This window comes from Bombyx mandarina, chromosome 05 (genome assembly GCF_030267445.1).
Source record: "Bombyx mandarina strain Sakado chromosome 05, ASM3026744v2".
NCBI classification, from domain to species: Eukaryota; Metazoa; Arthropoda; class Insecta; order Lepidoptera; family Bombycidae; genus Bombyx; species Bombyx mandarina.
The window spans coordinates 12954194-12979466 of record NC_143212.1 but is presented as its reverse complement, the minus strand read 5'-3'; the positions used below and the strand labels follow the sequence as shown (position 1 = coordinate 12979466).

Below are 25273 nucleotides of genomic sequence, written 5' to 3'. Positions count from 1 at the left end.
AGCCCTTTAATGGGGATTATCTGTCTACCATTTGTCCACTACCCTTCGTGATAACCCGTCTGAATTCGCACTGGAGTGTCCTTCTTTACTTTTCTACTTACTTACATAAACCGTTCTCTTATAAACTCTTCTTCTACTCCTTCTTTACTTACAAAAGCCTTCGTTGTTGTGGTCTTTCTTCACGACGGTTGCCATGGTTACTGAACCCATTCGTCAGGAAGAGCTGAACGGGGCATGGGGATAATACAGGGGGTGTATACCTATTATTATGCCTATAGTTTGCTAAATACTATAACTATATTGCTGTATAACTATATAGAACCTTAGAACTTATAGCTCAAGGTGGGTGTCGCATTTACGTCGCAGATGTCTATGGGCTCCAGTAACCACTTAACACCAGGAGGGCTGTGACCTCGTCCACCCATCTAAGCAATAAAAAAATAAAAAATATAGATTTATACGCAGGATAGTTAATAGAATAAAATTATTAGGATATGTTGTAAAAAATGGATATGTTCTAAAAAATCGATTATCGAAACAATACTCAAAGAGCATTGGTATTTTATAATATCGTTTAACATTTTTTTTTGTTTTCCATCTCAATAAAAAGCTCGTCCTTATTAAGCTTTCTAAGGTTTTTGGGTGCAGAAGCTCTGTCGATTTCTGTTTAATTTGTAAGATGTTCTATTTTTTATTAGTTTTGTTCCTTTTTTTGGGGTATTTGGGTTTTGATGAAATTGTTATTGGAAAGTGAGATGTTTGTAATCCTCTTATACACATATATATGTATTTTGTTAAACAGATTTAACTAAAAAACGAAAAATATCTAACGTAAAATCCATTTAATTATGACACAATGCTGTAGTTTTAGTGTAGACATTATTCATTTTACTTAATCAAACACAATTACTTACAAACTTATCGTAAAATATATTATTAGGAACTTGCCTCAATTTGAATGATCTTGAGATTCTGTCGATACTTTAGATTGTGATAGAAACATTCATAAGAAGTACGCTATTTTTTCTTCCATTACTGCACATACACCGTGATTTTATTAATAAAGAAGCGTATTACATATTTTTAGCAGTCCAATTGAAAAACATTCTAATGAGAAAGTTTATATGGAAAAATTCATTTATTTGGTTGTATGTATATTTCTTTAATATATTTTCGTAAATTACGTCTTCAAAAACCTTTTTCGCTTAAAGTTTCACAAGATATTATATCTTACGTTTTATGCTATTGCTCGCGATATTAAGCTAAGCTCATTGCGTTTAAAGGAATACAATTATTAACAATTACATACATACATATCATCACAATACGAGACACTTAATTCTATGATAAATTACGTATTGTTTACAATATTGCAATTTAATATAATACATTACATAAAATACTTTTGAATCATAAACATACGATAATCTGTTATTCATAAGAAATTTGTTTATGATAAATATCACCAAAAGGATTCATTGATAAGTCACGAAAGAAAGAATTGAAATAGTTTCAGCAAATGCATATTTTTAGTTAATTTTAAATGAAAAATATAAAATTGCAAAATATGCAAAAAAACATTCTATGTTTCGCTTCTAGTGAGAGCACTAACAGTGAAGTCGTTTTTTTTTTATTTATTGCTTAGATGATTGGACGAGCTCACAGCCAACCTGATGTTAAGTGGTTACTGGAGCCCATAGACATTTACAACGCAAATGCGCCACCCGTCTTGAGATATAAGTTCTAAGGTCTCAAGTATAAGTTACAATGGCTGCCTCACCCTTCAAGCCGAAACGCATTACTGGTTCACGGCGGAAATAGGCGGGGTGGTGGTACCTACCCGTGCGGTCTCACATGAGGTCCTACCACGAGTAATTACACAAATTATAACTTTGCGGGTTTGATTTTTATTATAAGATGTTATTCCTTCACCGTGGAAGCCGATCGTGGACATTTGTTAAGTACATATTTCATTAGAAAAATTGGTACCCGCCTGCCGGATTCGAACACCGTTACATCGCTACATACGAATGCACCGGACGTCTTATCCTTTAGACCACGACGACTTCTTATTTATTTACTAATGAAATTAACAATATAATTATATCGGCTAATACTTTACGTGATCAATGTTCTGTGCATCTTAAGCAATATTTATGCTGTGCTTTATGTTAATATTGCTAGAATATAATTTAATAAAGTCTAATTTATTATTATCAGATCAAAGTTATTCTTAGTATAAATACAACATACAGAAATAAATATTACAGTTGTGTAAATAAAAAATTTAAATCCAATGTCTGCTGTTTCTTGTATTCAGTAAAGTTATGATTTGATTAAATGGATAATTTTTATTAGTTAAACTAGAAGTATACAGAACCCGTGGTAGATTATGTACTAAGTACTAAAATATAGCAATAAAACAATATGATATTCTGTTTTCTTATAGCTGCAAATGTATGCGTAAACCAGTACAGCGATAATAGAAAAATGAACAAAAAAGTTTTCATATTTAAATATGGAATTCATAAAATTATATAATTAACATATCAAAGAAAGAACAACAAAAGTCATTAGTATAAATTAAATTAAAAAAAAAAAAACATACAGGAACTTTTTCCATGAGATATCAAAACCATCACAATACATTCCAAAGGTGCCAGTAATTTATTTTATACATAGAATTGTTACAATACTGATCATTTCCTATGTCCAACCTAATAAGTTATTCTGAAACTTTTAAGTCTTTAAGAGTTACTATTCAGTAGTCACACATATCGTCGATATACCTACAACTGTTGAATCATTCACAGTGCGTTTCCAGAGATCTTTTTTGACACATACCTGGAATGAACGACCCTGTGTTTCTTGTCCAAATGAGGTTCGGAAAAAAATCTTTGCGGTGGACAACAACTTCGCTGTGCTTTTGCTGCTGTCCACGGGCGACCGTGACCACTCGTCACCAAAGTTGACCGTTTGCTCCTCATCTGTCTTTGTAGGCATAAAGAATAAGACAAGTGTTTTTTCGAGGCATGAAAGGAACATTTTATGTAATCATAACCACATCGTTTTTCGATTCAAATGATTTTCCGACATAGTTATTTTAATTCAAATTTGTTTCGTCTATTGTAAAATGCATTCAAGGTACAAATCGACTTGATTTTCAATTGATAATGTATTAGACTATGACTATTCTATGCATTTATGTCCCATAAAATATAAATGCAATATTACGTACCCAAAATCCTACTCTTACCTAATTAATAAATCACTGACGGAAATTGGATAGTTAATGTCCGTTTAGCAATACTTTGAATTAACTCTGCGTTGGAGTCTAGGAGCTAGACGCCACACGACACTATATCAATGTGTCGGTAGGGTGAGTCTGTCGGATTGCGCGCGTTTTGCGTACAGGCGCTTGGCGAGACGCAAACGGACTACGGCTAGGCAGGTCGCGACGCCGTGAGCCATCACCAGCACCACAGCACACAGAGCGACGAAGCCAAATGCAGCGGCTGAAGAAAAATAGTTAATGTTAGTACGCCCCTGATTGAAAACGCTGTGCCTTCATACACGTAAAAAAAACTATAATTGAGTTTCTACTGAATTACTTATCATTGTAACGCATGATTCCCTCACAGCAGAATTACACACACACATTAGAATGTGCCGACAATACGTCCTGCCACCATTAATTACAAAAAGTGTTGTCATGTTTAATTGATTGTGTATAAAATGTTATGCATGGAAGTCGTTCATGTAAAAGTGTTTTTTTTTCCTACCTATGTTGGTAGCCTTGAGAGGCTATATAACCGTTACTCTAGCGTGTAGGTGAGCTCTCGGGGCTCAAACCGGAGGTGTTGCTAACACTGGCCCTTGCAAGAGCAGTGCTTCGCAGAATCTACGCGTCCCACTGAGACGATCCGGCGAGAAACTTAGTGGGCTGTGTCTATGGGAAATTCGCTCGTCGAGCCCTTTGTCGCAAGCGACAGGTTCGACGAGGACGGAGACCGGTGCTTGAGGTACCTAAAAGCACCGTTAATGGATCGGGAGGATTCGCAATGACGTGTTTAGGTCGACGTCGACTGTTTACCATTCGGTTCACAATATCGGGTATGATAAACGTGTTATATACATAATTGCTTAGAAAATTTGCCAGCTGCTTGCATGGTTCCAGCCCCAGCATGGTGCTTTGAAGCCCTCCAGCAGCCTGATTCCACATAAATAAGCCGAGCATCTTATCCGCACGGGTCGGAGTTTTCAATGGTTATAAATAGGAAACTTGAAGGAATATTGTTGATAATATTTTTTTTACTAATTTTTAAATTTATACTTGTGTTATCTATTTTTGATGTATGTATTGCATTGTATTGTATTGCAGATATGAATTATCGAGAAGTTCCAAAAGCTTTTTACTCTTTCGAATTAGTCAAACTAGTTTTTTTTAGCCGCGTATTTTTTATATACGACAGAGTACTGTATGAATAGTGTTGTCTGTAGTAGTAGAGTGTAGTAAATTAAATACTATTTCATTATTTACCTGGTTTATTCCAATCCAGGGTGGGATATATAGCAGCCTGTCCAAGTCTGTCCGTGCCCCCTACTGCCCAGTAAAATGCACTGAAGAGTCCATAAGCAAGACCTGCTCCGGCTCCGTACATTGCATGAGCCATCCTAATGGGGTGTGCTGTGACAGCCAGCTCACACAACATGATCGCGGAATTTCCACCATGAACAAGAAGATTTATTGCATTTATTTCATGGATTTCTAAAGAAAAAACAAATGTTAAGGTTATATTGTTTGATTATATTTTAATGTCAATTGCGTTTTAGCGTGCAATAAAGTATATTCTCTCTCTCATTCTCTCTCTCTCTCTCTCTCTCTCTTTCTCTCTCTCTACAAATATGTATAAATTTTAGATTTTGCAATATCATTTTTTTATAGCCTCTTATTTGAAGCTTGACTTGTAGATTTTTTTAAAAATAAAAAAAAATATGTCGTAATTTACCACAAAAAATATATAAAATATTATTACCAAAGTCTAGAGAAATATTCAAGTATCGGTTTATCCCGCAAAATACATATTTACGATTAAGACTGTTTGCACTAACCAGGGTCATACACTAGGGCCCAGTAAACAAGAGAGATGACGAAGGCGAGGTCTGTAGCGACGTTTTGTGTGAGCCAATACACGCGGCATAAAATTGGGGTACGTTTACGACGAGACATCGGTATAGGAACATCATCTTCATCGTAAGCTAAGAGGAAAAAAAGGCTACAAAAATTATTAGTCCTAAACAAACAATTATCTATACATGTAAATAAAATTGGAGTTCACAACATACATATGAATATATCGGTACACACACCAAAATAATATTTTTTACAATTTTTGTATGTCTGTCTGTCTGTTCCGGCTAATCTCTGGAACAGCTGGACCGATTTTAACGAGACTTACACTGATAGGTACCTGATGATATAAGGAGTAACGTTTTTTTTTTTTGACTAGCTTCGCCCCGCGGCGTCACCCGTAGTACGACAATAAAATCGCGGGACTCAGCTATCAATAGTAACATTTAATGTTTCCGAAGCGAAGCGAGGGCGTGTCGCTAGTCTTAAATACAAAACACGAAAATTATACTATTTCTACGTCAATTGACTAAAAGGAGATGTCAATGACAGCTTTTGTATACTAGTTTACAAAGATGAGTTAACAGTGTCAAAGTAAGAATGAGGAACCAATAAGGATAATTCGAGCACAATGTACAGTAGTACCGCGCTCGACTGGGGTCTTAATTGACGCAAAATTGTACCCAATCAACCGTTCATGACCCGAGCGCGCTCTGTCGATAAATTGAATACCGAAAATGGGCTGTTAGATATTTATGTTGGTTTCAAATACCCGAATTTCTAAAACGCACTCATTAATTTCATAGGAATAACTGTTTTTATCAAAGCTGGTACTGGTGGTAGGACCTCTTGTGAGTCCGCGCGGATGGGTACCACCACCCTGCCTGTTTCTGCCGTGAATGAGTAATGCGTTTCGGTTTGAAGGGTGGGGCAGCCGTTGTAACTATACTTGAGAACTTATATCTCAAGGTGGGTAGCGCATTTACGTTGTGGATGTCTATGGGCTCCAGTAACCACTTAACACCAGGTGGGCTGTGAGCTCGTTCACCCAACTAAGCAATAAATAAATAAAAAGCTGACCGTCGTGAAAATAGTTTAATGTGTTAAATGGAATATTAAAAATGGAGACAAAATTAACTGGATAAGGCACGTGTTCCGTTGACTTACAGGAATCGCCGCTGATGTTGATGACAGCACGCGATCGAATCATTCGGTTTAATTGAGCCGCTCAAGAAATTGCGCCGCACATGGAATGTTTTATGTAAGAGACACCCACGCGAGGATCTTGACATTGGTCAATTCTAAGACGAGTTCTATCAATTTACTGAGTAACTATACTGAGATCTTAGAACTTATATCTCAAGGTGGGTGGCGCATTTACGTTGTAGATGTTCATCGGCTCCAGTAACCACTTAACACCAGGTGGGCTGTGAGCTCGTCCACACATCTAAGCAATAAAAAAAAAACAATTTGTCAATCAAAACGACTTTTACGTTTAAATCTTGTATTTTTATTGTCAGTATATTATTTGACGTCCGTTTGAAGCCGGTAATCAACAAATTAAAGAGCGGACGGTTAGCGTGGTATGGACATGTGATGCGTAGAGAGAAGATGCATGTGACTAGGAGATGTATGGAAATTGTAGTGCAAGGTAGAGGGGGAAGAAGACGACCGAAAAAGACATGGATGGAGTGTATGAATGACGATATGAGAGAGAGAGAGAGAAGTGAGTGTTGAGATGACGGCTGATAGAAGAGAATGGAAGAGAAAAATTAGCTGTACCGACCCCAACCAGTGGGACAAGGTGGAGAAAAAGAAGAGTTTGCAATACAGATTTCGTAGTGACAAAGTAGTCCGTGGTCGTATAATGACAATAAAAAACTCGAGATAAAACCGTTTAAGTAGTTTTAATCATGTCTACAAATTGCGAAGACCGAAGAAAATACGAAGTTGTCATTAATTTTCCTAATGGTAGTTAGTATACATTGTAAGACCATAGGGCTTGCTGTCAAAATTCTATTCAAGTCGAAGACATAAAGGTGGACGGGGTGTCTCCATTCAACACAAATTACCTATACTACTTCAATAGATGAGCGTTGAATTGATTTACGCTTTGACATATATAGGTTTTGATAACAGCGGGGATATTGTTTAACAAGTAATCGTTTTGTAATCGTAAAAAGTAATCATTCGCTTAGAAATTCCCGTTTATATGAACTTAGTATCTATAGTTACTTACTTAGATTAAGATTCCGGTCGTTTTTATAGTAGTACACGACGCCAAGTGCGAGAGCTGCTTGAACAGATATCAGCATAAATCCCCAATTAGTGAGGTAAATGAACCATTTAAAGTAATTTAGTTCCAATTTCAGTCCGTGATACTTCACTGGGATGCGCTGACAAGCAAAACTCGCAATGTTAATGGCCAATACCACAATAAATAGTATCCACCTGAAAATTTAAGTGTATCTTTTGTTAAGGCGGTACACATCATCGAAAAGTGGAGCTACCGTTTACGTAAGCTTTAGCTTGATCCCTCTCATGCTGGCATCCATTTCAAGAATTTTTACATATACAAGGTCCAAAAAGCAATATTCGAATCATTGATCTACCGTGGCAAGTATAACAAGTTATAAATCAATTTAAGAGTTTTCTTTGATTTAGTCAATTTTGATCGTAGAGCATAAACTTGTGATCCCGAGTCTCGTATATGCCTTTAACGTGTCTTTAATCCTGCAATTCACAATAAGGCGCTCCGTGATCTCTGACCTTCTTCATTGGATACACAGACGTATAGAAGCCTAATTGACAGATAGCTAACTGCTAATGGTAAATCTTAGTATATTATTTTCATTTTGCTACCAACGATCAGTCTACCATAATATCATATTCTATTTATTTTATTTTAAATGCTTATTAATTACCTGTACAGAATATAATATGTGGAAGGTTGTTGCCTCTTCTGCCACTGGCAACAGCCAAAGCGGTGAGAAGGCCAATGATCCAAGCTAAGAGCTCGGCTACTGGCTTGCCACATGCGGCCAAGCATCGCTGGTTTGCAAGACTTCTGCATTGCTGAAAACAATGTTGGGTAATTCGTAGCATAACTAAACTTTTCAAGCTAAAGAAATTTTAGCTTAGCCACGCCGTTTCGCTGAATATCGTGCAGCTAAATAAAATACAAAATTTTAACAAAAACGAATTCCGACTTCAACATAATAAAATGAGAAAATCATCAATGTAGTCGAAGTCAATTAAATATGCTTTAATAAGGACACAAATTTATAAAGTAATGGTCAAAATCTTAATGCGACCAGATGAGAAACACCAGCATTGAAATAATATAAAACAAAAGTAACCACATTGGTTCACAGAGAAAAAAGTGTTGAGGTAATATATACAAATAAAAATAAAAACAGACGAATTGAGAACCTCCTTCTTTTTTGAAGCGAGATAAAAGGATTTCAGGGTTGATATGTAGCAGTAGGACATGCATATTACATCGCCCGATCATTCCAGTTATCGCCGAAGGTATATGGAGAAGTTAGTCATTTTAATACCAAAGAAAGTCCTGTATGTATAGAGCGTGGAATATATTAACGAGTACTCACAGTTGCGAACCTATGAGCATTGACATTATCAGTTTTTTTAGCGTAGATGGGAGGAACGAGACTAATTCAGTTCCCACTACACCTGATGTTCAATAATTACCAAAGATACTTTACCCTTATTTGTATTGGAATGATGCCTATTCCTGCGCCCTTCAAACCGAAACCTACAGATACTTGAGCTAGGTACTGAATAGATGCAAAAAAAAAAAAAACTTTCTTCACTGGTGGTAGGACCTATAGTGAGTCCGCACGGGTAGGTACCACCGCCCTGCCTATTTCTGCCGTGAAGCAGTAATGCGTTTCGGTTTGAAGGGTGGGGCAGCCGTTGTAACTACTGAGACCTTAGAACTTATATCTCAAGGTGGGTGGCGCATTTACGTTGTAGATGTCTATGGGCTCCAGTAACCACTTAACACCAGGTGGGCTGTGAGCTCGTCCACCCATCTAAGCAATAAAAAAAAAAAAAAAAAAAAAAAATTTACGTATTTACAGTAATTTATAATTTTGGGTTCGCTGAGTAATATCGCAGTCTTAGAGCATCGTAAAATGACTAACCTAGACATTGCAAATAAAATCTATTGAATTTACATCACGTGAGCCTCAACGAGCTGCACGCGATCACTTATTAACCGCTCTAATTAACAAACGCTTGACCCTGCGATAAAAGTCGACGACGATGTCGATGAGGCGACGAGAATCATGAGGTTCACATCAAGAATAGTCTACGATTTTTTGTTCATTGACTGCAATAATGAAATCGTACTTTTTATCAGCCCACAGACGTCCACTGCTGGACATAGGCCTCCCCCAAGCCTCGCCACAAAGACCGGTCCTGCGCCTGCATCCAGCGGATCCCCGCGAACCTCAATAGATCGTCGGTCCATCTTGTGGGAGGCCTACCCACGCTACGTCTTTTAGTATGCGTTCGCCACTCAAGAACTTTCTGACCCCAACGGCCATCCGTTCTACGAGCGATGTGTCCTGCCCACTGCCACTTCAATGTCGCAGTATCGTACATCTACTATTAATACGTCACAGAGGTCCATTCATCACCAATCAGGCCAACCACTCCAAATAATGTGACTTTGCAAAAATAAACATCTCTTTGACCTGAATCACCACATACGACTTAATACTAAAAATGAATGAATGTGGAGTTCACGGTTCAATCGATAAGAGTATGAAAGTGCCATTGACTGCTTTATAATCAACGATTTCATATTTGATGTCGTTATTTTTCCAACTATTGATTTGATTTGATTTGTGTCACTTGTTTAATTTATATTATAATAGCACTGTTATAAGAGTTTAAGACTGATTTTAAGCATAGAACGTGGTCTACCGAATTCTCTATCAGTATTTCATAGGTATTAGTTTAATTATTATTACTTAAAAACTTTTAGCATAACGAATACGTGCGGATTAATACACGTTATGGGTTCAAGTTATATTCTATCTAGGTACGTTGGAAGAAAAGGGAACATGGTTTGCTTCAATATGTTTTCATAAGATACTATAATGTAATGAGCGTTGTAGTTTTTCACAGTCACAGTATTCGTCGAAGGTACGATGGCGATACGATTCTCTCCAATTAAATACACACCCAACACATGATTATAAACAACTTCCACGATAATGGAATAAACCTGTGTAATAATAATAAAATGCGAAAAAGAAAATATTGCGTAATAACGTTAGTAATAGCGCTGCACTACACCAGGCAACTGACCGGAACCGATGGAGGCTGACAGTAGACAAGCTAAAACGGAGTCACGATCTTCAGCAATGAGGGAGCGATGGAGAAGAAGAAGAATAACGTTAGTAGTACTCCAGTACCTAATTGATACCAGGTCGCTTGAAGGAACAAGAAAATTAGAACATTATCAAAATCTCCTAACGCATTCATAAATTAGGAACGCCTACATTCCCAACGAAAATTTAATCAGTGTGCGCCCGGGGCATGTGATTTGATATGATTATGCAAGAAAAACAAAAAGTCTGCAAATACAGTTGTTAGAAATCTTCGGTTTACGTGTTATGTATATTTACTTATTCAGTCCGCGTGTGTTAATTACATGTGGATTAGTTAATAGGGGCCGTATGTGGGATTCTAGTTATATTGTTTTTTTTTGGGCTACCCATGCTAGTAGCCTCGAGGGGTTGGTTATATTGGGTTCAGCGAGCGCGTAGGAGAGTTCACGGGGCTTAGCCTGTCCAATTTGCTAACACTAGCCCCTAGCAAGAGCAGTGTTTTGTTGAATCGACCACCGGATCGGAATCGCGACCCGCTGAGAAGATTTGAAATCGTCGTGGCCTAAAGGATAAGACGCCTGGTGTATTCGTGTTGAGCGATGCACTGGTGTTCGAATCCCGTTCGAATACCAATTTTTCTAATGAAATACGTACTTAACAAATGTTCACGGTTGACTTCCACGGTGAAGGAATAGCAACGTGTAATAAAAATCAAACCCGTAAAATTATAATTTGCGTAATTACTGGTGGTAGGACCTCTTGTGAGTCTGCACGGGTAGGTACCACCACCCCGCCTATTTCTGCCGTGAAGCAGTAATGCGTTTCGGTTTGAATGGTGGGGTAGCCGTTGTAACTATACTGAGACCTTAGAACTTATATCTCAAGGTGGGTGGCACATTTACGTTGTAGATGTCTACGGGCTCCAGTAACCACTTAACACCAGGTGCGCTATGAGCACGTCTACCCATCTAAGCAATAAAAAAAAATCGGGGGAAGAGTTTCCATAATTTGTTTTAATACCGACCACTGAAATTCTTTGGGCTTTAAGCCGTTTGCACGGACGATTTGCAAGTGTATGATATCAACCACGTCCACAATTCATGACTTTCACTAGCAGTACTACAGCTTGCAAAGTATCCCAGATATATCGACCAGTTAGTATATCGATAAGGATTTCAGTTCTCAATTATTAGTTTTGTAAAGTGGTAAATAGACATACGAGTATCAGATAGATAAATCTTAAATAGATAAATAGGTATTTTCTACGGTTTTCGAGAATCCTTTTTTTCCTACTTCTTTTAGTAACCTCGACGGGTTATACTAGATTCTCCAAGCGAGTAAGTAGGTGAACTCAGTAGCCTGGTCGCGAATCTTATACATAATTAAAATTATAATACTTAAAATTTATATTGTTTCTCATAGTTTCCAACGCTTTATAGTTTTCGTGGTCACGGATCCATGACTGATAATTAAATTGTGTTAAAAAAACTAACTACATCCACGATTTCACCTGTGTTAGTTTTAGGATTTGTGACACAGTGTTGTTGTTATTTAATTTCGACTTTTTACTTAACTTTTTTTTATTGTCCTTGTAGGCAGACGAGCATACGGTCCACCTGATGGTGAGTGGTTACCGTCGCCCATGGCCTTCAGCAATGCCAGGGGCAGAGCCAAGGCGTTGCCTGCCTAAATGGCCTAAATAATTACCTTGCCTAATGCAGAGTTTTATTTTAAAATCGGACCAGGATCACCTAAAATTACGATGAAATTATGCACGTTAAAACAAAGAGACAAAGTTCATTGTATTTCACACGCGCTGTGGGTTGTTTAAAAGGTTGGCGTCGGTCAAATTAAAAATGGCAATTACTGTTGCTTTATTAAATCTATAAGGTAATATTGGAAAAGGGGTGTATACAAAGGTGTTATTAGTAAAAAAAAATAACAACTTTTTAGAATTGATAGCGATACACTATGGGGTTTTGTGGAATTTGGAATTTTGTGGAATGAAAGGGTGGGGCAGCTGTTGTAACTGCATACTGAGACCTTAGAACTTAATATCTCAAGGTGGGTGGCGCATTTACGGTTGTGGATGTCTATGGGCTCCAGTAACCACTTAACACCCGGATGGGCTGCGAGCTCCACCCATCTAAGCAATAAAAAAACTGATGAAGAATTCGGTAGACCACGTTCTATGCTTAAAATTAGTCTAACTATTATAAATATAAAAAAAAAAACGTCATCCTAGAGAACTTGGAATATGCTTTACGAAATACGGATACAATCAAATTCCCTCCCTAAACATTTCAAAATCTCCATTATACCGTACGTAATATTATTATACCCGTACGAGATTATGAATACGAACGGCGCTCTGCTGTTTGAAGCCAAAAAGAAATAGAAGAAGAGCCGCTGCTTAGAAATTAAAGTAGTACAGGATTCCTAATGTTTGATAAGCCAACTCGACTTTATCATCCATATGGTTCCTGTCTTGAACAACTGGAACAACAATAACTTCTTATTGCGAGGCTATGATGACCGGGTTCATTTTCGCATCAATTGCGTCGTAAATCTATATCCAATTAATTAAAGTTAATGCAATTTAATTCAGTTCGAATACTGTTGTCGGAGAGCTCTACTTTAGATACAAATTTTGGTCGGCTCTCATGCCCTGCAAAGCAACGATACCTACACTATTCAATTTCAGGGATAAGTTGCCAATAATATCAAGTCTATTGAGCATAACAAAATATAAGGTATAAAGAAAAAAACTTGATTATAATTACTATAAAATTACCTTAAAAGTTCTTTATTTAGGAAAAATTTTGCTTGTCTGCGTCGAGTCGTGGAAGACAAGTTTCAAGTTTTGCGAGTTCACTATCTCGTAGGAGGCGGTGGATATTAAAAAAAGTACTGCCACATCACAAACATTTAACATTGAAAATAAAACTATTTAATTTGTGGCCTGATGCATGTGACAATAACGGCGTACATAACATTGGCAATTCATCGGCCCGAAGATGGAATACAATAATAAAAATAAAAAGGATACCTAACGAAAACATACCTGAAATTAAAATTTAACAAGTAAAAAGAAAAGAAGAAATGTCAATAGAATATCAAGCAACAAGTCAGTTATAAAACAACAAATGATTAACGATTAAAGTTAAGGTGCGTATTATGTTCCTAAATACACTAGCTCTTCTTTGGGATGCTCAGAAATAGTGTGTAGGGCAGTCGTTAGTGGGTCTCATAAACAAATTTCTTTTCATTTTCGTTGTATGGGACCGAGGACGCGAGGTTCTCAAGAGATCAGGCCGCCGACACAAAAAAGTTAATTTATTATCTTATTTATGATCATAATATGGATAATTTAATTCTTCTATACGTTGCATTAACTTACTTTAATTTAATTAAAATATGCGCATCCACTTTTCTCACCAAGAAACAATAACATATTACATTTTTTTTTATAAAAAGGTAGATTCTTCTATCAATTCTGAATTAAATTAAACTGTACTATCTTTTTAAATCTTTAAATATATTAACAATTTATAGCCATTTTAATGCATAATTTGATAAGAATATGCCGTTAAAATTAATGTTAATTCATACTTATTAGTAGAAGGTTTTTAAAAATAAAGATAATAGAATTTAATATGAAAAATTATAAAGAACTCAACAATCCGTATCCATAAATACTATAAGTTAAATACTATTAGTTCAACCAATTTTCGGATAAATTATTATAATATGAAATCCGCACTATGCATTCTTAACGCGGAAAGAAGCGATTTTTCATTACTATCTCATAGGGACTATACGGTAAACAAACTTACTAATTACATTAGCAGTCGTCTCTAATGCTACTTTCTTGTAGAAAAAAAAGATAAAAATAGTACGTATCTCAATTACTATTTCTTATTGAATAAAGTTTAAATCAATATTCAGATAGGTCAAATCATAATCCAGCGGATTAAGATCGGGACTAGACGACGGTCAGTCTTCAGCTCTGATGAAGTCCGAAACGTTCGTTTCCAACCAAGACTGCGTAGACCGAGCTTTATGACCTGGCGCCGAGTCTTGCTGGAAGGACCATTCTTGATTATTGAACATGGTGTTGTTAAGGGGCTTCACTACCTTCTCAAGAATGGTATCTTGCTACACTTGTGCCGATGTTTTGATACCTTTTTCACAAAAGTATGGCTCAGTCACTACTTCATAGCTAATACCCCACCAAACCATCACTGAAGTCGGATAGTACCCACGTTGCACCCCTTCGACTAATTGGGAAGCTTCCTTAGAGCTTTGAGCATAAATACGGTCATTTTGTTTGTTAAAATGTTGCTCAATTGTAAAAAATTTCTCATCCGTAAACAAAAATTTTCTATGACCTCCCTTTGCATACCGCTTCAGTAGTTGTTTCGATTTTACCACCCTATTCTCTTTTAAATTATCGGTAAGAAATGACCAGTACGTCTTTTATAGGCTGCAAGTCTTTTTTTTTTTTTTTTTTCGGGCCTGGGGCCGAACCTCTTACGAGGTCCCCGCGCCTAGGGGGCGCGCGGGGTATGTGAGACTCTACGATCTGCAGGTGCTGAGAGCAGATCGTGGGCCCAAGGATTTTAGGGCCCACCTACTAAACGACTCCCCTGCACTCTTACACCCGACGTCCGATCTCCGTCCGGGGTCAGAACCTGATTAGAGTAGGGGGGTTCCCGCAGTCAACACTACAACCAGACACGCGGCGCCACCCCGAGGACGCCCGACCGACGGGTCGTCGAGGCGATAGTCGACGACCAACGACGTCGGTCTCCGCGGTACGGCGGCCCTACCAGGCCGCCCGGGCGGTGCCGCTGGTGTTTCGGTATACCCCGCTGGGCCAGAACCAGCCTGCCGGGTCGGAACGCGATATACCGCCGACCGGGTTGCTCTTCAACAGTATGTTCGGCCACGACAGCGACGACGAAAATGCGGACCGCATCGCAGTCCGCAGCCGCCGTCGCGCCGTCCCGTCCTCCTGGTGCCAGCGCGCTAGAGTGACGGTAGCATAGTATTGGCGCCAAAATGAGAAAACTCAATGAGCAATCGTATAAAAATGACAGATTCCAAATTCAAATGTAATATTTTGTTTATTTTTAATTGTAACAGTATTTATGGCCAGACTAAGTATATATATATATATATACTTAGTCTGTATATATATATACTAATTATGGAATACGAGTTCCGTCGCAGTACCAATGTCGCGCAAATGGCTGACAACATTAATGCTGTTCGGAGTGAACACTACAAACGAACGCACGACTTGTTATTTGGTTTGAACGTTTACGATATGGAAATCTTGATCTATAAAATGAGCCCCGTGGTCGCCCAAAACTAAACGTCAACAACGACGAATTAAAGGCGACAGTAGAATGATTGTTATTTACGATAAAAACTGGGTTATTTTCATTGTAAATCTTAAGGGGTTATCGTGTTGGTTAGATCCTGGTTTGGGAATATATATAGTGTACATAGGTGCTAGTGCCGGTATAATTCGTCAAGGTTTCTTACCAAATGGCACCAGCATTACTGCGGATGTGCACTGTGGGGAATTGAACATAATAATAGAGAAGGTCGCGAATCTTCGGCCAGCCTTGGTTAATCGCTCGCCCCCGTTGCTCTTATACGACAACGCTCGACCTCATACGCCCAGTAGACGATTTCTAAACTTCAATTCCAAGGCTGGAAGTGTTGGATCATCCACCGTACTCATCAGACATTGGGCTCATAGACTGAGAGACTAAACTTTTTCATAAGTTTGGACAAGTCCATGGCCGGGACAAATTCAGTACCTTCTACACTACTCTACACAGCACTACAAAGTGAGTTCTTCATGAAGAGCGTGTATTACCACAGCGCTGGCAAAGATGCATTGATATCATGGTTGCATATTTTGATTGATAGAATTCAAAGCATTTATAACAAAATTACTTTCCCTTTTTGTAAACTAAACGGCAACATCGTAGCCAAAGACTACACAACGACTGCCTCACCCTTGAAACTGAAACGTATTACTGCTTCAAGGCTGATACAGGCAGAGTAGTAATACCTACTCTTGCGGGCTAACAAAAAGCCCCACCATCTTTAATTATAGTTTTTCCGGGTTTGATTTTTATTACACGATGTTATTCCTTAATTATGAAAGGCTTACGTGAAAATGTGTTGGTTTTGTATTTAATTACAAAAATATAGACCAGCTTGTGGGATACGAACACCAGTATAGTTGCAAGGCTCGATACGAATGCAAGAGTTCGATGAGTGAACTATCCCACTGAGTTTCTCGCCAGGTCTTCTCAGTGGGTCGCGATTCTGATCCGGTGGTAGATTCTGCGAAGCACTGCTCTGCAACGAGCGAGCCCTGTGAGCACATCTATCAGTCACAGCCTAACTGGAATAGCCTCTTATGGTACCAGCGAATAGAAAGGGAAAAAATGGACCTTGGCCAAATAAAATACAAAATTTGAATGACGATTCTAAAGAAGCTTAATTTGCATGAGAGCTGCTATCCCAAATACTCGAATAGTACTCGAAGTACTTGAAGAATTTTCACAATTAGATAAAAGAGTCATACTTTTATCTACAAATAACAACTGAAGAAGCCCGATTAAAAATGAAAATATTGTAAATGTTAGTATATAGAGAATATAGAAAATACTTTAGACAATAACTATACTAGTCGGTAACTTAAAAATAAAATTACAGCTAATTAATTTTAGCATGAAAGTGAAGTTTAATGCTCTGTGACGAGCCCCACAAAAAAAAAACCCAAATCTATTTGTCGTCCTAGATTTACTTTCGGTAAAAGGCGACTAAGGTATTTCTCGGCGAATGCCCAGCGTTCTTAGAGTTTTATACTAGCGGTTTTCAACTAAAACTAAATCGATATACAACGGAAACACGCTAGACAGAATAAATAAAATAAGGCTCGCTACAGAGGCAGACAGTTCAAGTGGAGATCAATGTTTCATTGTAGTTTAATTACTCGAACAATACGTAATGGATTTAACCGCTCAACGTACTTACCCATAATAATTGGCAGTCTCCCATTAATCAATTCAGCAATATACATATGCCATACAATTTGAACAGCCGTTATTTTTGCATTAAAACTTTCAATGAAATAATAAATTGTTGACTTTGGGGAATCAATTTTCATGACACGTAGAGATAATTTACCATCATTTTGCCTGATAATTATTAATATCAGTTTTGGGGTTAAGTTTCATGTTTTATTTGATTCATTTTATAAACGCCTACGTTAAACTCATCATTTTGCGGACACAAAAAATGTTAAGATGCTTTTGAAAGATGTTTCAGGTACATATAATATAAAAAGCCTATTAAGGAAATTATATTTCTTGTATCTACTCCGTACCTAAAAACAATTACGTAGTATGTATGTGTATAGTATGTAGCTGAAATTATATTATAATTTCTCATTCAATTAATATTGTAGTATTTTTTAAAATCGGCATTGTGTTTTTTGTTCGGTTCGCTTAACAATACAGCTTCCGTGATAGTGATCTGTGGCCTTATGGGGGACACGTTATTGCTGCAGCCTTGACACACGGGATTTATCACGTAACTAGTACAGAGGAACCACGGCTATGCAATTGAATCTGTATTTCAGTTAGGGACAAATATTTAGGATGGAATGAAGTCACATTATAAACAGGAAAATCTTAAGGATGTTTCATTGCAAAATTAACATTATCTCGTTTGTTAAATCAAAAAAGATTCCAACAGAAATTGTTCAAATATTGATACTTTTACCGGTTTGATTTATTTGACATTTTATTGAATAGTTCGGAGAATGAACTGACGACCTTATTGTTTAGTGGTTATCGGAGCCCATAGATATCACGACGTGAAGTCGGTTAACTTGGCCCATGAGTTCGAAATTTCAACAACGGTCTCTTTCAAATCCGCACGCTTGACTCTAGGTAGAAATAGGCAGAACGCTTCTAAGTAACCGTGCGGGCTATTAAATGAAAATACAAATAAAAATATATGATGAAATTAATTATAAGAAGTCGTGTTCTAAAGGATAAGACTTCCTTTTCATTTAGCAAGTATTATTTGCTAAATTTATTAAAGCAAGTATTATTTGTGTCAGGAGGAAAACGTTGCTAGCGATAGGTGGGGTAAATCGGGGTTGAATCGATTAAAACCGTCGTCGCTTAACCCGCGTCCGAGTCTAAACAGAGTTCAACCTGGGCGGGCTGGGGAAAGTAGCAAGGGCTCCGCGCTGAGTGCACCTCTTCCTCTTCCCTCGGCGGGCGATCCGAGACCCACTTTGACAGAGCCGCGAAATTTAATCCCCGGAATTTCCAGCGAATAATAAACAGCATGGGTCACGGAGGGAAGTTGCTCTTTTTTAACACGTGTGCTTCAGAATCTACATATCCATAAATTTTGTTTATTTTGCTCCAAAAAAAAGCTCAGTCCATATGAGTTGCATAGAGCTGAATTTTATAAGTTTGTGTTATTTCACGTTGGAAGCATCTATTATTAGTTTGTTATATTAGTAGAACAAATGCTGACAGTATCATTATTATATTATGTACAGATTCGTACAACGCGGATTAGACGTAATATGTAACTCATACATACTCAGTTTCAATTTCATACAAACGCTTAGAAGGTTCAAATGAATTTTATACAGGTTTTTTTCCTCGATTAAACATTTTAAAAGAGATAAATGCTATTAAATTTATTAAATTCTTTAAAACAACAAAACATATTCTAAATAGTGCACCGGAGTGCTCCTGACCCGAATCTCTTAGAAAATTACACGTGGCCTAGATTTGCAAATAGAAATAAAAAAAAAAGTCGAACTGTTAGTATTCGTAATGTTTGCAGGGATTCGCAACGCAGCTGATTATTTTCTTGCGATGATGGGAATTCTGGATTCGTTAACTTTCTTTGCTATACATATATTTATTTAAAAAATATATTTTTACATATTGTTATACATGTATACAAATATGATGAAGATAAAGCCTTCGGTCTCGAATTTAAATAATAATAATATGAATTTACAGTTCCCTTCTTCCATATTATATAGACTATTAAAATAGTTTTTTTTAGATTGTATAGTCTATGCCAGACTACGAGTATTAAATGTAATGTTAATAAAAAAATTTAATTAATCAGAAGGCGCTTGTTTAATTTCCGCTGGGCATAGATAATATATATGTTTATTTTTGTGTATTGACAGACGGAAAGGCTGATTACACATTGTTTTTCAGTTCTTTTACTATAAAATTTTGTTAGTTCTAGTCATGGCAATCTGACTCATTATTACTAAGCCATATAAGAAATTTATTTTAAATATCTTATTTTCTAATCTAAACTCAATGCAGAAAATTCATGATATTAATTCATTTAACTTTGAAAACCAGGTGGATTTAGTGGTCTTCTGCCAACCACCGTAACAAATGATATTAAATATTAATTTTCAAACGTGTGAGGAAACATTTACGAAATAATACAATATATTATAATAATTTATTATTTACCAGTGCACGTAATTAGTTCCGAAAGATATGAATCATAATATTGCAATAATTTACTAAATTCTGAGTGTGAGCTATGTGTAATATTAATGAAGACTAACTAATATTGGTTCTTACTTTACACTCACGTCACATGTAGCTAAGTGCAAGAATACTTGTGCCATATAAAAAGTTCACAGCGTCGACTTACAGATATCCAATTTCGGTAACTTCATTTTTCCTGATATCATAAGGTCTCGAATTTCAAAACGTGTCCAATTCGAGTCGCGAATTCGTTTGATTATACAAATGCATTATACGATGAACGCTCGAGAGTTAAATTTCTGCTTTTGTAGCGACCGATGTGTAGAATTCTTATGTTCAATGTTTATAAAAGGCTGTGTGCGCATGTGCCCTCGTTCGGCTTATCACTGCGGCGTCGCGGACTAGACCGCTACGAGCTAGTTCTTAAAATCTATACAGCTACTAGAATTAGAATCCGTCCATAGACAGTTTGGTTCTTTCTTAATTTCAAGGCTCGTGCAGGTCATATTGTATTTTGTTGAAATAATGTCTTATTAAAATAAAATAATAACGGAACAAGGAAGAAAACATTGTGCTTTGCTAATTTTGTTCAGTGGGTCGCGTATCCAATCCGGTGGTAGATTTTGCGAAGTACGGCTTTTGTTAGGGTTCGTGTTAGCAACATCGTCAGGTTTGAGCCCCGTGAGCTCACCTAGTAGGTGTCGGTTCATGGTCTCGAGTCGATCAATTGATAGTGTAATTGATAGTAGGTACGTGATATCCACTGTATACATTTTTAACCCATTCATTTCTCTCTAATGCATATTGACCATCGATGCGATGAGGATGTACATACGTATTATTAAAACATTCTTTTTATATGTATAAATGCATATTTATGGGTACATTTGTTTCACACTACGAGTATAAGCTACATATTGTAATGCAAATTTCAAACATTTCATTCAGCATGATATATTAAATAAATATGAAACAATACGTTTTTCTTTTTATTATGTTTCAATATTATACCGCCCGTTGTACTTTATGAACTCAATCACAATAGTTGCATATATGCATATCTAAATATGTAGATATTACGGTTAATATACTTGATTATTACAACTTGTCTTGGTGTGCGTTGTTTTCTCTGTCTGTAGTGAATCGTAAAAAATAAAAAATAAATACTATAGCTCTGTGTAAGCTATTAAGGCCCACGAACAATTAGTAGTGACTATTGACGCAAAAAAATTCCAGTCTTCAATAGAATTATTTGTGTTCTACAATAAATGGACAAGTAATTTAAAGCAATTGGTTGAATTGCCAAATGGTGAGATTTTTAATTTACAAGTGGCCCAGGTCATTGCCAGAAATATTTATTGAATGTTCACGTGGTATACATTCAATTGAAACAAATGAGGTGTTGATGAACTATTATAAATTCAAATTTTGATCTAGTTTCGGTGGTTTGGTTAAAAAGCAACATCAAGGCACAATCAGAAGTGAAGACAATTTGTCTTAATATCAGTTTGGGTGTATTCAATTGTCGCCTATCGCCATCACCATGATCAGTATATTTACAGTTTGCGAAAATGCCACAGTTAATAGATCTTAATAGAAAACAATGGTGGTAGGACCTCTTGAGAGTCCGCGCGGTTAGATACCACCACCCTGCTTATTTCTGCCGTGAAGCAGTAATGCGTTTCGGTTTGAAGGGTGGGGCAGCCGTTGTAAATATACCTGAGATCTTAGAACTTATGTCTCAAGGTGCGTGGCGCATTTACGTTGTAGATGTCTATGGGCTCCAGTAACCACTTAACATCAGGTGGGCTGTGAGCTCGTCCACCCATCTAAGCAATAAATAAAAAAAACAAGCACATAGTAAATAACTGCTCTTGAAATCCATTGGAGGGTTGAATAATTTTTTTTTTTTTTATTGCCCTTGTATGCATACGAGCATAAGGCCCACCTGATGGTGAGTGGTTACCGTCGCCCATGGACTTTAGTAATGCCAGGGGCAGAGCCAAGCCGCTGCCTACCGCTTAATACTCTCCACAAGCCTCTTTTAAAGAAGGACATGTCATAGCGCTCAGGAAACACCGTGGAGGGGAGCTCATTCCATAGCCGGATGGTACGTGGCAAAAAAGACCTCTGGAAACGCACTGTCGATGACCGCAGTGGCTCCAGGTAGTATGGATGAACTCTACTCCGGTGGCGGGCGGTGCGATGGTAAAAACGAGATGCCGGTATCATCTCGAACAATTCCTCAGAGCACTCCCCATGGAACATACGGTACAAAATACAGAGAGAACCGAAGTCCCTCCGCAGACCCAAAAGTTCCAAACGATCCGTGAGAATGGGATTATCGACGACTCGAACGGCCCTCCTCTGTATGGAGTCAAATGGAAGAAGCTGGTATTTGGGAGCCCCGGCCCACAGATGGGAGCAGTACTCCACGCGAGGCCGGACTTGTGCTTTATAAAGCAAAAGTCTTTGTCCAGGCGTGAAATACCGCTTTGCTCTGTTGAGGACTTCCAGCATTTTTGACGCCAACTTGGCTTTGCCTTCCAAATGACTCCAAAATTGGACATCACTCGAAATGTCGACCCCAAGTATCCCGATACTCGCGGAAGGTTGCAGGGATACTCCTTGGAATTGCGGCGCCATGACAAAGGGGTCCTTCTTCGCAGTAAACGCGCAAACTTGTGTCTTCAACGGGTTGAATTGAACTAAGTTCGATTAACCCCATTCGGAGACTCGCCCCAGAGAGTTCTCCACTTCAGACACAAGTTTAGATCGTCTCTCTTGCACCACGCTCCGAGAAAGACTCTGATGGCCGATATATCGCGCATCCCCCGTGCTGTCATCCGCATAGCAATGCATGCCATCAATAGACAGCATGTCATTGATATACAGGATGAAAAGCGTGGGGGAGAGCACCGAACCTTGTGGAACGCCAGCATTAATAGTCATGGTATCAGAACAGTCACCATCTACAACGACCGTGATGCTCCGCCCATGCAAAAAGTTAACGATTATATTTACTCTTTTGAAACCTTTTTTGAAATATTAAACGCCATATATGATTCACAAGTCATGTCAAATGTTCGAGAAATACTAACTTCAATCTCTGATTGTGTACTATTTTTCGAACTGGAAATCGTGTCTGCTTTTCGGCCGGAATGGTAGGACATTGTTCACTATTAACTAGCAGCTTTTACTTGCTGTAACAGTTAAAATTACGCGAGTTTGATTATATTTTCCTTCATCGTGGATGTCGTCCTTGATTTCACTTTAAGCACATAAAAAATGTTTTTTTTTTAATTCTTTAATATCGGTTCACGGGATGACGGTAGATGTCTCTTTCACGGTCAACTTTGTATTAACTGACTAGATACAAGAACTCAGGGAAGACTCCATGTTAGTACTGCTACCTGAAGTCACAAACTTATGAATTACGTCCGGATTTAATTTGTATACAGCGGTGATCCTTAATTGTGTAAATTTACTTGCGAATAGGACGTGTTAGGCGTAGTTTGATTGAAAAAAGCTATCATAGCATTCAAATTACGGTATAGTCGAATCAGTCGATAGAATATTCAGCTGTAGACTGCGAATGAACTGTGCGAGCTTGGCATTTCTGAAATCCATCGACAATGACCACTCATCACCAGTCAGCTGTATGCTCGTTGGCCTACTAAGGCAATAAAAAGAACCTTATATTCCATACATAGGATGCTTCAAAATATATATTTTTTTGTTTTTTGTTTAATGGGTGGACGAGCTCACAGCCCACCTGGTGTTTAGTGGTTACTGGAGCCCATAGACATCCACAACGTAAATGCGCCACCCACCTTGAGATATAAGTTCTAATATCTCAGTATAGTTACAACGGCTGCCCCACCCTTCAAACCGAAACGCATTACTGCTTCACGGCAGAACTAGGCGGGGCGGTGGTATCTACTCGTGCGGACTCACAAGAGGTCCTACCACCAGTGATTACGCAAATTATAATTTTGCGGGTTTGATTTTTATTACACGATGTTATTCCTTCACCGTGGAAGTCAATCGTGAACATTTGTCGAGTACGTATTTCATTACAAAAATTGGTACCCGCCTGAGATTCGAACATCGGTGCATAGCTCAACACGAGTGCACCGGACGTCTTATCCTTTAGGCCACGACGACTTCAAAAATTGAATAAAGCTATCATAGCATTCAAATTACGGTATAGTCGAATCAGTCGATAGAATATTCAGCTGTAGACTGCGAATTAACTGTGCGAGCTTGGAATTTCTGAGATCCATCAGAGACAATGACCACTCATCACCAGTCAGCTGTATGCTCGTCGGCCTACTAAGGCAATAAAAATAACCTTATATTCTATGCATAGGATGTTTCAAAATATGGCGGTACATCAAAATTTAACAACGAAAGCTATTTTTTGAGGGCTAAACACAATACCTATGTGTAGTTTAATTTTGTGTTTACAATTTCCTACAATTCGAATACCTACTTTAGAATTTATGAGGTCAAATTTAATGTTATTACGGAAAGTATAACGTATAAATGTGTTAAAAAAAACATCTTTGTTTAGTTTCGTTTGATGCGTTTAGGTCCTTCTGCATTACATGAGATAGATAATGTACAAATTTCATATTTCAAAATTCTACTGACAAATAAACTTGTTTTGGTTTGGTTTAAAAATATATTTTGAGATTTAAAAACTTTTGTAGGATACTATCTAATTTAATTCTCCGCGTATTATTGTGTTTTTATAATAATCGAATGTTGTATTATTAAATTTGGTTTATTATTTATATTTCGATACTTTTTTGTATGTTTGAAACGAAATTTATTAGTAGGAAATATTTCATACACGATTAATTGAAAAAAACTGATCATACCTATTACAAAATTTAATATTAGCGAAAGTAAAAAAAAAAATCATTACCTGGATCCACAGATGATTTCAAGGGGATTAAGACGACGTTTTTGCACATTTCGTATTATTAGTGTCAAAAGTTATTGCTGCGTGCAGCGTGCTAATTACATTTTTGTTTGAGTGTAGCGTGTGGAGCGCGCGCTCGGCGGCGACTGTAGCCTGTAGCCACGGAAACATATGTACGCAGTACTGTCCGTCATTATTACTTCCCAACTAGCCTGGATGTACACCGAGTGCAAGTTTAATTTAAATAAAAAAATATATTGAAATC

The 25273-nt window shown here is 37.5% G+C and overlaps 1 protein-coding gene across 2 annotated transcripts; it reads right to left on the bottom strand.

Moving 5' to 3' along the window:
* Positions 1–825: 825 nt before the first annotated feature.
* LOC114246231 (protein rolling stone) lies at positions 826–25177 on the bottom strand. Of its 2 annotated transcripts, none has more exons than XM_089727844.1 (6): positions 25012–25177; positions 8056–8206; positions 7371–7582; positions 5113–5259; positions 4541–4768; positions 826–3515 (listed from the first exon to the last, which is right to left on the bottom strand). In XM_089727844.1, exons 1-6 carry the CDS (start codon positions 25058–25060, stop codon positions 3364–3366), a joined length of 939 nt encoding a protein of 312 aa, XP_089583970.1. In that variant the 5' UTR covers positions 25061–25177; the 3' UTR covers positions 826–3363. The 2 variants fall into 2 exon arrangements, with proteins under 2 accessions (XP_089583970.1, XP_089583971.1); XM_089727845.1 differs by lacking the exon at positions 25012–25177 and adding an exon at positions 20245–20469.
* Positions 25178–25273: the final 96 nt, after the last annotated feature.